The 13,200-nt window shown below is 38.9% G+C and overlaps 1 protein-coding gene across 1 annotated transcript; it reads left to right on the forward strand.

Moving 5' to 3' along the window:
• Positions 1-2,682: 2,682 nt before the first annotated feature.
• Positions 2,683-4,914, forward strand: LOC145493311 (methyl-CpG-binding domain protein 2-like). The gene is made up of 2 exons (XM_081472790.1): positions 2,683-2,733; positions 3,185-4,914. Exons 1-2 carry the CDS (start codon positions 2,683-2,685, stop codon positions 3,905-3,907), a joined length of 774 nt encoding a protein of 257 aa, XP_081328916.1. The 3' UTR covers positions 3,908-4,914.
• The last annotated feature ends 8,286 nt before the right edge of the window (positions 4,915-13,200 follow it).

Genomic DNA, 13,200 nt, shown 5'->3' on the forward strand with positions numbered 1-13,200 from the left:
GGATTTGGGCAATGTTGATATGTGGAATATGTAAGTTTTTGTTTGAATAACCGAGAAATATGTGACAAAATCTACCGATAAACTCCGTTGCTTGCGTGAGGTTTATTGTGAAATTTACATCGTGTAATGGTCTGAAAATATTACAAAATTAATTAGGTATAAATCGAGAGGAAAATAACCCAGTAAAGCCTTTTAAGTTGTGCACAGACTACTTTTGGCTTTTTTGAAAGCTCAGTCATACAAATAATACTGGAAATAAGTCCGGTGGCGATCATTGTACTGTCTGGGGTTGATTTAATGACAAATGAGTCGGCGCGACTCATGCTGTGTGGCTACTGTGTTGCTCAAAGCCTTCGTTTTGCTTTTACAAGCTCGTATTTCCGTGATTTTCCTTTTCTATAACAGATCAATGGTGGCTCCTTGAATATATCTCTGAGTATTTGTATTTAAAAGTGCCATTTGTGCGTGGTTATGCTTTCCAAAGTTTGGTATTGACGGTTGAGTGAAATTGCCCGACACAAAGGGTAGTAGTTCTTTCTGCAATTTTCGATTTCCGTTTTAGAGCTATATTTAACTTCTCGAAGGGTCTTGTCTACCATTTGCTCCGGGTAGCCTCTCGAGATCAGGCGTGTATTGAAATTTTCAATATTCTCTTCCATTTATTTCACAATAAACCTCATGCAAGGAGAAGGGAGTTCATCGGTAAATTTTATCACTTATTTCATGGTTATTCGAACAAAAACTTACATTTTCCATGTATCAACATTGCCAAAATCAATTTGCGATAAAACAACGGCGAAAAAGCGTTGATCTCTCCCCAAAACTGTGTTTTTGGGCATCGAAACAATTTTTCGCCACATATTTCCTTCTAGCGACTTGTAATGTTTGCCCCCTGACGATCCCAGAGTTCTTTGCGCAAACATGGGTATCCGATTACTGGCAACTTATTCATTGAGCTTAAACGAGTTCTTAATGAGAATCCTCGATTAAGAGGAGGATTTTAAAGGCTGCTAACAGACTTCTGGGTCAGTTAGGATCTCAGCAAATTGTTTAACTTCTTGTAAACGGCGGCTTATGAGACGAAAGACAAATAATATTGATAGATGTTATGAAGCGGGCTTCGGAGAGTTGAAATCTGCTTAACCGTGGCGATGTCTGAGAGTGATTTTGTACACTAATCAACGAAAATGTGGCTGAAACATACTGGAAATATAACATGAGGCATCGTGGAACATCCAGTGGTCGACATGTCGCGAGGTAAGTGGAATATATCATTATTTTCTCTGTGCACCGTTATTTTTACGTTATTATGCTAATTAGGACGGCAGTCTTTGTTGACAAAAGCACAGCTTAAACTTCTTCTACTAACATTTTACAGTTTTAACTGCCCCAAAATTTTATTGCATGTTTTTACAGGTGCGACATTGTTCTTTAAGTGGAGGGTAGTTTTGGGATCTCAAGTGATGTACTTTTTGCGATATTTTCCTTTAAACTTTGCCTTTTTTATGGCGTTTCATGAGTAGTCCGAAAGGGAAGAAATTTAAAATTCTGTAAAAAAATCAGGTGATCATCAAATTGCCAAAACAGCCTCTCAATGTAACAAGAAACATTTGCTTGTTTCGAATAAAGGGTTTTTACCCGGATTTATATCATTTTCTTTGTATGGCAAATTGTTAAAAATGTGCCCTAAAATGGCCGCTGAAAGCCCTCTCAGAGGGCAAAACCAAGATGGTGGCCCCAGCGCTAAAATACGAATCGAATTGAACTGAAAGTTATAATTTTGTGAATCACTTATCTAGACCATTCATCTGAGAAAGTTTGAGGAATTTGATTTTTTCTGGTCCAAATGGCCATAGTTGAAATTTACAGAGGGTGCCTCTTAAGTGTCATTTAGACATCCAGGCTAGGTCAAATATGCAATTTGGCCCTGAAATATGACACATTCAAATGAATACCATCAGTTGCAAGGTAGAATAAGGAATTTTTACATCGTTTCTGCATTTCCAAAAATGAGCGCACGTGATAAATATGGCGTATGAGAGTGAAACAAACAAATTTGAAGCAAGTTACTTCTCAATAAGTTATTCTATACACGCTATTAACTCATATTTCACAACACTTAAGTTACGTGATTTTGTGAAAATTTTGTATTTTGAATCACTTTAACTTCGCATTTTTGAGTAACACATAATTTATTTCCCTGGCAATGTTACTTTAACATGTCCTTGAAGTTGGTGAACCAACTTAATCAAAGGTACAATGACTTCAAAATTAACAAAAATGCAGCTTCAGGACTAGAAGCAGTTCTCGCAATGTCCACCAACAGTTCATGCTTGTAAGTGAATTATGATTTTGTAAACATTTCAGGGTAATAAAGTCGCTCTTTCTTGATTATTGGTCACCAAGAGAAAATGGTGGAGTCACTTACACCTGCTTTCAGTGTTACATGCATAGGCGACATCTTTCAGCTATCTTTCAACATGCCATCGTTCAACATGCTATGTAAATGACTGAAAGACCATTTAACTATAAAACTGGCAATTTTTCAGGCTATTAGCCAAACAAATGACAAATAAATGATAATTACAGACATCAAATGAATGAAGAAGATTGTAGACTTTGCATATTTTGCAATTTACAGGATTTTCAGGGCTGGAAATAATTTTTCTTCTTTAACAGGACATGTGTCCCTTCAAATCTTCATTTTGGACAGAGAACAGAGTGCTCTTCAAAGTAAAGAAGAATGGCATTTTCCTTTTTGGATTATCTTTTTTCGTTTTAGAGATATTCACGTTTTTGTATTATGCAAATGAGGAAAGTGATGACGTCATAAATAGTTCCACTTAAACAGTAAAATACTGAATCAAGAATATCTCCAGAAATATTGGAGCAGTGTTCTTCAAACTTGGCACCAGAAATGTACATCACCAAAAAAAAAAAACCGAATATTCTTGATTAAGTGTTGTACTGGTTGTACTTGTACTGGTTGTGCTTGTACTGGTTTAGTAGAACCACCTATGACGTCATCACTTTCCTCATTTGCATAAATGTAAATATCTCTATAACAAAATAAGATATTCTAAAAAGCAAAACACTATTCTTCTTTACTGTGAAAAGCCTTTCAAATAAGCAGAAATTATTTTTTACTTCATAGGCACTTTAAACTTGATGAATTATTATTGAGTTTGAGAATAATGTGTTCACATACTCATTTGCTTTTTTTCTGAACAGTCCAGATGGAAAGAAAATCCGTTCTAAACCTCAACTAGAAAAACATCTTCCAGACTTGGACCTGGGAAACTTTGATTTCAGAAGTGGTACTTTCTGTCGACGAAGCAAGCGCAAACAAGGAGAGAAAGACCAGAGCTTTGGACGAGACTTAAATGGAGGAATAATTCCAGCCCCTGTGCGTCAATTGACCAAATCATTTTCAAAGGAACAAGTTACATATTACCCATCCATGGTGTTGGCAACTCCAAAGGAAAAGAAACGTAAACATGATGCACCAAATACAAGAACTGAAAAGGACAAACCAAAGCAGTTGTTTTGGGAAAAACGACTACAAGGGATTTCAGTTAGTTCTATGGATGAGAATTTGCTTAGGTGTTTTCGCTTACCAACTCAAATAAAGAGTGTTGGGCCTGGAATAAGTCAGAGGAGTTTAATTCATTCTCTGGTGACCAATCTACATAACAATGCAAGTGTTAAAGGGCAAGACAGATCTGCAATAGCTCTGGATAAACACCCAGAGGTATGGCTAAATGCTGAGCAACCATTGTGTACACCTTTCATTATCACAGAGGCAGATGTTAAGAAACAAGAAGAAAAGGTTTCTACACTAAGGAGGCAATTATCTGAGGCCTTAGTTGAATATGAGCATTTAAAGAGAGATCCTCCCCTGAAATAAACTGGTTATATGTAGAGCAACATGATATCAGGAAAGACTGAATTGTGCTTTCCCAGTTTGCATTACAAAGCACTGAAATAGCCTCTGGCAAATAAGGTGTTCAACAATATTATTTACCTTATTGTGTTATTTGTGATGGGAGCATTGTTTAAGAGGATAAAACAATTGAGCGCGGTTACAATTTTTCTCTGTTTTAGATTGTAGGCCATCTGTGATAGAGCTTTACTCTTGCTTGGAGAAAAAGAAGCATGATGAAAATATAAATTGTTTTTAGTCATCTTCACTTTACTCTTGTAAATCAAAGACAAAAAATATCACAGGTGCTTTGGACATGTTTGGCTTCTATTTGTGTAAAGCTAGAGCAACAAGGACAACAAAACAGTTGGCTCAAGATGCAGTTTCCTCTACTTCAGTGCTGGAAATAACAGGTGGTCACCGTCCAACCAAATTTGTGAAATTGCTGACTAAATTTACAGTAGGATTCCGCATCTTGACTGAGTACTTTAATAGCTTTCATTCATCTTAATATTATTTGAAGACCATGTTTCCTTTGAATCATGCTTAAAATCTTAAATCATATGAATCCATGGTTTGCCCAGTACACTTATTACTTCATGTATGTCTATGGATTGAGTCCTCAGATTATTTTTTGCATGCAACTTCCCTTTAGTTATTGACGTCTAACAAAATTGGTAATGTCTGGCTGAAATAGATACATGTATTTGAAAGGGTACATTTCCAGCTCTGTGGTAAAAAATATTTTCAGCGCTGCTTCTTCAACATATCCTTTCTTTATCAAAAGAGAGTTCTGTAAAAATGACTTAAATGTTGTTGGCACTGGTTGACAAATTGTGACTACTGTAAACAAATGTATAGAAGTCTATTTTTTTCGGTTGCACAACTTGGTGTTACATTTATATTACATTTTAAGAATGGCCTTTCTTGCTAACATGTAATCTATTTTTTTTTTTTTTTGTAATAAAGGATCATTGTTTAAACCAAATTTTGACTTCTTCCAAATCTTTTCTATGTCATGGAATGTCGTGAAATAGCACGGGAGGGGGCAGATTTGGTACCTTTTCTTACTGGCTTTTTTTTAGTGAGGATAATATGAGTTTGTGAACTGTAATTCATGGACGAATGAACTCTAGGATGAAAGACATTGTAAATTACCATAGAAAATTACTAAATGACTTTATAACAGGAGACTTGAAAGTCTGCAAATTTGTGAGAGTAAAATTTGTGATAGAACAGGTCTCTCCAGGGTCCCAGTTTTCCCGCCAGTATTCTCCCTCCTCTCGTAGGAATCAAAGTGCTAGGGGTTCATTCTTAAATGTCCGACTTCTTCCACCTCCTGGACCGGGGACGGAAGTACTACGTGTTTACGATGTAGTGAAATAGGTCGCACTGCACAGAATTTCACTTTTATGAAAATGATGACCATCAGGCAGTCTTATGAACATAGAGCTCCTTTAAACGAAATCGCATCCCTTTTATACCGAGACAATAGGGGAGCATGGAAGACAAAAACAAGTTTATGAAGCGATTCTCGATAAACCAAGTTTCAGATATCACAAGTGAGACGAGTGATTCACCGAGATTGTTTATGAATGAAATTATTACAGAAAGATGTTGTCGAAGATAAAATATATTTTGTAACGTTTCGCTAATTACACTGGAGTATGTTCACTATGTATGGTTCGTGTTAACCGTAGAAGTATTTTAGGCGTGAATCCCTAAGGGGCTAGTAGGTTATTTAAGAATTTGTAAGTTATGCAAGAGCCACTCGAAGGCATCTCTTTCAACTTTGCTTTTGTTGTTATGTCGTCGGATACTGAACGAGCGAGCGTTCCCGCTTCGATCGCGCAATCCTTCACTGAGGGAGATCCTGTTCATAAGACTGCTTCACGAACATTGTTTCCTCGTCTTTTGGACGTTACGTTTGATCAGAGGTTCGCTGCATTCAAACGCGATCTCGACGAGAAACAAGCCGCCACTCAGTCTCAACTGTAGAAGCTAAAAACGGTATCCAAGGCTTCGAGTTCTTTTAACTCTAAAGTGCAATACGAGTCTACTGGCAACTCTCTGCTTGATGCAACAGACGGGACCATCAAGACCATCTCAAAAGGAAACCTTTCAGCAGCCAAGTTATTTCGTTCCGTGGACAAGAACCTCGCTGTTTGGACAGCAGTGCAAGTACGAGTCGGACGAACTCGCCGAAGATTCAGAGGAAGAGAAAAGATTCTGATCAGCCGAAAGACGAGCGCTAGCTAAGATCCGGGAGAAAAAGCGGAAAAATGCGTCTAGCTGGCCAACTCTACAGCTACCTGCTCTACATCCAGTGAAGCTCCATCTACTCATGGTTTGTCCACTGGCAATTGTTTTTCTTCTAATCAGCCTTTTTGTTTTTTCCGCATGCAGTCCTTTCGTGGACGTCAGCCTCAACTGGCAGACAAGTGTTTCAGCTGCGGCCAAAGAAGTTTCTGAGCAAATCCATCTTCCTGCCCAAGCCGTTTTAGAGGAACCGCTGCAGCCCCTCCAATCAGAAAAAATGCATACTTATGGCAAATACCAAGCTGCATTGAAGAGAATGGGATAAGATGAGTATATAATTTATTCAACATAATCAAATGATTGGGAGACTTTGACCCAGTTGAACTTATTGATAATTTTGTTGAACCATGTGATTCAAGGTTTTTTAGAAGTCTTGGAAAGACAATTTACTCTAAGGGGCTGAAAAATTTCTGTAGCTGTTCATTTATCGTTCGCGTAAATTTTGGATATGTCAACTGCGTCCATTACTTTTGACTTTGTCATGACAACCACAAACTTCGTATAGGTTTGGACAAAAATCAACTTTTTCGACATACTTGTGTATTTTTTTTTTTCTCAGCTTTGTTCATCATTTTGCTGAATTTTACCAAATTGTACATTTCATAAGCATTCTGGCTTCATAAGCATTCTAGATTATTTTTTGACTTTTTAAGAAAATAGTAAAATCAAAGATGACGGATCCAAGATGGCGGGTCAAATGACGTCATGCTACTTCACAGCCAAAACTTATGTCATTATTTTATAGAGCAAGCTCAGGGCTTTCTATTTAATGAATGTAAATTTATTTTCTGTGCCTTAATAGAACGAAAACCCAAGGAGGGGGTTTCATCCCCCTTGTACCACGATGGGGGCATTAGTCCGAGGGTTAACGATTGTATTAGCCCTGATGACTGAATGAATGAATAAAAGACTGATTATCAGGACGGAACGCATTATATTTAAGTTAAAGGCAACCTTAAGGTTAATGTAGAGTTTTGAAATCATATAAGTGCTTCTTGCTTTATTCGCGATACTATTTTTGTTGGGTATCAGATTCTCTTTATTTACATTCTACCCACAGCTCAGTTTTCTAATAATCGCTCAGCCATCCAGTCCAGTATAGTGATTTCTCGAGCAGGCTATTTCTGATCTTCTGGCCACAGGTTCAGTGGTCGAGTGCGCGTGTGCTCCTGCGGTGGTTAACCCGTTGTCAGTTTCCATACAGTTAGAGTTCTGGAAGAATAATGTTTCTTATCTCAATTCCAGTGTTTTGCGGACGTTGCTCGCAGACTATCTCGTATTGTATACTCGAATGTTAGCGCTATTGGATTGGCTGCTTTCATTGCCATTGGTAACATGCCTGTTTTCGCGCAAAAACTGAGATTCTATATAGACGAATACCAGAGCGAGTACCACGTGGAGAGAACTCCACTGTGTTCGTTTTGCTTTGAAAAGTTTGCACATCTTCTTTCAGGGTGCTCTGTTACGTGGTTTACAGACAACCAAGCTGTACCTTTGATCGTCGATTCTGGTAGTATGAAACTGTGTTCGCTTCAACTCGCCGGTGATATATTTGATACCGCCAAGAAAGTAATATCAAAATCGAGGCTGAGTTGATACCTCGTTCAGCTGATTACTTATGCAAGATCGTCGATTGATGACTGGTCAGTTAAAGATAGCTATTTTCATGAAGTAACGTCTTATTGGGGTCCCTGTTCAATTGACTACTTTTCCAGTTAAAAAAAAAAAAAAATTCAAGTTTTCCCCGTTTTTTTTTTTTTTTTCGAATATTCCCTAGCATTTAGTTGGGTAGGAGAAACCTGTTGGCTGGTGCCACCTGTTTCGTTAGTTAAAAATGTCATCCGCCACATATGTTTTTGTCAATAGAACTGGTTACTCTTTATTGGCCTTTCAGCTCCCTTTTGGCCTTTTTTGGTGGATCGTAGGTAGGGTTTCAGATCTTTTGTTATTGATTTTCTCTTCGTTGAGAACGGTAAAGATGTTTATCTCCATGGGGCAAATAACAGTTCCCTTTTGGCTCGGAGAATTTTAGTTGCTTGTCGGGGCTGTAAAGTACAGTATCCAGTAGAACCTGTCTATGGAGAAGTCATGCCGCGCGGCCACGATTGTGCTGTTTTAGGCCGTTGGGCCATGTCATCTTTGTGCGGGACTGCCCGTTTATCATGTGTTGATCTTAGGTGATTGCACTGTTTTAGGCCATTGGGCCATGTCATTTTTGTACGGGACTGCCCGTTTATCATGTGTTGATCTTAGGTGATTGCACTGTTTTAGGCCGTTGGACCATGTCATCTTTGTACGGGACTGCCCGTTTATCATGTGTTGATCTTAGGTGATTGCACTGTTTTAGGCCGTTGGACCATGTCATCTTTGTACGGGACTGCCCGTTTATCACGTGTTGATCTTAGGTGATTACACTGTTTAAGGCCGTTGAGCCATGCCGTTTTTGTGCAGGACTGCCAGTATATAGTGTGCTGAATGCAAGATTTAGGCCTCTGGGCCTTCCTTATGTTCTGATCTGCGTGTTGTTACTTTTTTGTTTTTTCTAATTGTTCTCACATTTCTTTTGTTATCTTTCAAGTCTACAAAGTGGATGTGTGTTTACTTCAAAGGTTGCCCACTCAAGAGATCCAGACGGCTTCGCAAGTCAATGGAAGGTCTTCCCTTGCGTTCCTCTAAAGCAAAGGCCCCTTCAACAACAGAGCGTTATTCAAGTGACTTTCAAACATTTAGAGAATGGTCTTCGCGCTTTGAGGAAGTCGCTTGTTTGCCGTCTGATGAGACGTCATTTGCTCCTTATTTGGAGTATTTTGCTGCAGCAGAGTTCCCTCTACTCCACACTTGAGTCTGTCTGTTATGGCATAAATCGGGCACACCATCGGTATGGCTTTCCGATTTGTGATTTGACTTGTGATAGAAGTGTTCTCGAGGCGGCTAAAATTGAGCTTGCAAAACCTGTTTCCATAAAAAGGGGGGCGCTGTTACTCCCGAGATGATTTTGAGGATATATAATAGGTTTGCGCACCCCAAGGCTAATCCCTCTAATCATCGCTTAGCTGCAATTTGCGTGACTGCCTAATCAGCTTTTCTCCGCGTCAACGAGTTAGCTAGCCTTCGTTGTTGTGACGTTAGTTTTTGCGATGCATTTGTCAGAATTTATACATGTGAGAGCAAAACAGATGTTTATTATATGTAATTTTTAGTTTTAATTTTATGAATTTATTTTCTTCAAAGATAGAGCATATTTTGTTCTCAAAAAAATTCGTAGTAAAATAAAGTTTTAGACTTGGCATGCGTTTGCGGAACTAGGATATCTTATACACTTGTTTGATCTACATAGCTTAAGAACAGGGGCCGCTAAGGAGCAGGCATCAGTAATCTACACTCTTTATGTCACGGCAGATGGGAGACTGATCGAGCCGAGGACGGCTAGCTACGGCTATATTACGATAAGTTAGAATCTTTACTGTCAGTTTCTTGAAGTTTGCACACTTAGATTCCTTTGTTCTCTTTCTTTATTTTCGAAGCGGGCATCAATAAACGAGATGCCCGCCCCTGATGCTGTGTTTGTGTTTATTAAGATAAGTTACAAAATATTTTATAATCGTTTCAGGGTGATTAGAGTATAAATATATTTTGTAACGTTTCGCTAATTACACTGGAGTATGTTCACTATGTATGGTTCGTGTTAACCGTAGAAGTATTTTAGGCGTGAATCCCTAAGGGGCTAGTAGGTTATTTAAGAATTTGTAAGTTATGCAAGAGCCACTCGAAGGCATCTCTTTCAACTTTGCTTTTTAATTTCCTGTTTATTCACTGCTGTATTTTCTTTATGATGACGTAACGCTCGCTGTATCCTGCATCAATAAACGAGATGCCCACCCCTGATGCTGTGTTTGTGTTTATTAAGATTAGTTACAAAATATTTTATAATCGTTTCAGGGTGATTAGAGTATAAGTAGAAAATTCAAGTATTCACAAGGGGCTATCTTTAAAACGAGGAATCGGGGAATCGGGGAATCGGGGAATCGGGGAATCGGGGAATCGGAGAATCGGGGAATCGGGGAATCGGGGAATCGGGGAATCGGAGAATCGGAGAATCGGGGAATCGGGGAATCGGAGAATCGGGGAATCGGGGAATCGGGGAATCGGGGAATCGGGGAATCGGGGAATCGGGGAATCGGAGAATAGGGAAATGGGAATGGAGAACGAGGAATCTTTAAAATGGGAAATCTTTAAAAGCGGGAATCTTTAAAATTGGAAATCTTTTAAAGCAGGAATCTTTAAAATTGGAAATCTTCAAAAGCGGTAATCTTTAGAACGGGGAATCTTTAAAAGCGAGAATCTTTAAAACGGGGAATTTTTAAAAGCGGGAATCTTTAAAAAGGGGGAATCTTTAAAAGCGGGACTCTTTAAAAGCGGATGATTTCTTGACAACCACTGTTTCAACTTTCCGGGCCGAATCTCCGTCCTTGTTCCTGGCTTTTGTGATAAAAACGGCTCCAAACGACCCTTGCCCTATCACATCTTGTTCGCCGAGATCATTCCACTTAAACTGTGGAAGACCTTCAAAGCGACCGATTCTTTCTTCTTTCTATGGGCACTTTGAAATTGTCTTCGCATGGCATAGAAAGAGGTATCATGAAACACACAATGACTGATTATATGCGAAATTCCCGCCAAAATCTCAAACAACCGACATATGAGAGTTCTTAAGTCAGATAGCCTATAATATTGTCATGGAATGGTAAATTTTCCTCAACTCTAGCTTAACTTAAAAAGTAAGCTAATACAGATTACGTCACAGAACCCCGCCGCCACATCGTTCGGGCATCTAATTATTGTATTGCTAATTTTAATTGTCACGTCATCCAAAATAGATCAAAATAACACTCAAAACAGGTCAATAGATTAAGTCCAGAATCTTGAAAAGAAAGAAGGTAAATATGCAAAGACTCTCGCGAAGAGTCAGGTCACGGCAATTTTTCTCATGCAATATATGCGGAGAAATTTTTATGGAGACGCCATGCTGGTGCACCAGCATGGCGCCCGGAAACCAATAGAAACGTCACTGAGTTTTGCTTCATGACAGCTCTCTTCCTCGTCATGTAAATGCCGCGTAATGCAAAAGCATAAAAATTCAAGCGTAGTCTATTACAAAACCAAGAACCCATATGTTGTCCTTGCCATATATTTGTCGTAAAGTCGTAAGTCCTTCCATTAGCACATGATAAGGCTGGGACAAATATCGATCGCTACGAAACTCATTTTAAAAACGTCTCCGTCCGGTGTTTACAAAGGCGGCCCAGATAGTGCGGTCCGGTATGTCCGAAAAATTGCTCCCGTAGGACTTTCGTGCCGAAATTGAATTTTTCGCTATTTTGCACTAATTTTGGGTCGAATAATCCGAAAAGGTTCAAATTTTCCGATTCCGTCTTCCCATGTTTCTGGCTCCTCAAGGACTAAATTTATGCTAATTAATGCTAATTAGATGCAAAAATAGGTTTTGCGAATGTCTTTGCTCTTAGATCCAAGGTACAGGGACCAAACTTTACATGAAGCTTGCTCTTGATGACATTCGTCGTATGACCTAGATTGGTTACCATGGCAACCAGCGATGACGTCAGGATTAACTACCTACTATTTTGGTCGCAGCATCTTGGATCCGCCATCTTGGATTTTCGAACTCTCGTACTTCTAAAGGAAAACAGTGCATTTCTAATAAACCTTTAGGGTGCGTTTGTTTAAGAAAACCCAAGATTGGATTCTTAAATCCGAAAACGGATTTTGCGTTTCTTTTCTAAACAGATTAATCCAAGATCTCTCGGATCAAGGAACCGAAGAATCCACTCTGGGCAAGGATTTTTCGGTTCCTTTGATACACCATGATCTGAGTGATCTCGGATTGATCTGTTCAGTAAAGAAACGCAAAATTCGTCTTCGGATTTAACAGTCCAATCTTGGATTTTCTTAAGGTCAGTCCACTGAAATAGAACCTGCTCTGACTTTTTTGTCAAACTTTGCCTATTGATTGTTTATATTATAGGAACTTAAATTTTGAAATAAAAATGAGGGATCCCCGTGTTCGGTTAGGAGCAACAGCACCTTGTTTGTACCCAATAAATCCTTTTATTATATGGCTGTGTCTCACAAGGACTAGGAACTACCGAATTCATGAATTTGATTGGCTGAAATCGATATTGACCTTGGTCTAGATTTTCCCATCTAGACCGGCATCTAGACCAGTTTCATTTTGCGTTGAGAGAGTAGCAAACTAAAATACAAAAATGTTCACCATTTTCTTTTATTTTCCTCTCAATCATTTATGGAAGTGCCAGAAAGCCTGATAAAGCCGTTCGCAAGCAAAATGTCAGCAAACCAGTTACATTAAACGAATTCAAGTTTTCTTTTGTGCCATATAATAAACACCTTATTAACCGAGCTAAGTCGGTCTGTATGGGAGAATCTTAACCTCGGTCGTGTGTACAGACCTCACTGCGACCGGTCTGTACTCACGACCTCGGTCAAGATTCTCCCATACAGACCGACTTAGCTCGGTTAATAAGAGCTAAATAATAGCACCATGATGATAGTCACAATTGCTTGTTAAATTAACGTTTCCGACGATTGTTTCATGTTCTACACTGAGAATTGGTTCATATTTATTTTACACAGAGAACTTTATTATTCAATTCAAAACAACAGAAAAAAGTGATAGGTCACTGTACTTTTTTCGAGGAAATGATGATTTACCTCTATGGTGAGGTCCAGCCGTAAAGAAAAAGCCGCCATTTTTTAATGCGCGCGCACTAATCACGTGTGAAATTATGCGCAGTAGGGATGCGCAATGCAATGCTGGGGAATGATCTTAACAAAGAAACGCACCCTAAGTAACGAATGATTACATAAGCTGCTCGAACTGACGAGTTTCTTTTCAGGACTTAAAATTGCGAAACACGCCT

This window comes from Orbicella franksi, chromosome 1 (assembly GCF_964199315.1).
Source record: "Orbicella franksi chromosome 1, jaOrbFran1.1, whole genome shotgun sequence".
NCBI classification, from domain to species: Eukaryota; Metazoa; Cnidaria; class Anthozoa; order Scleractinia; family Merulinidae; genus Orbicella; species Orbicella franksi.

Coding starts and splice junctions, on each gene's coding strand:
- LOC145493311 (XM_081472790.1), top strand. CDS start 2,683: ATGTGTCCCTTCAAATCTTCATTTTGGACAGAGAACAGAGTGCTCTTC. Junction 2,734..3,184: donor AGAACAGAGTGCTCTTCAAA/GTAAAGAAGAAT, acceptor ATTATTATTGAG/TTTGAGAATAATGTGTTCAC.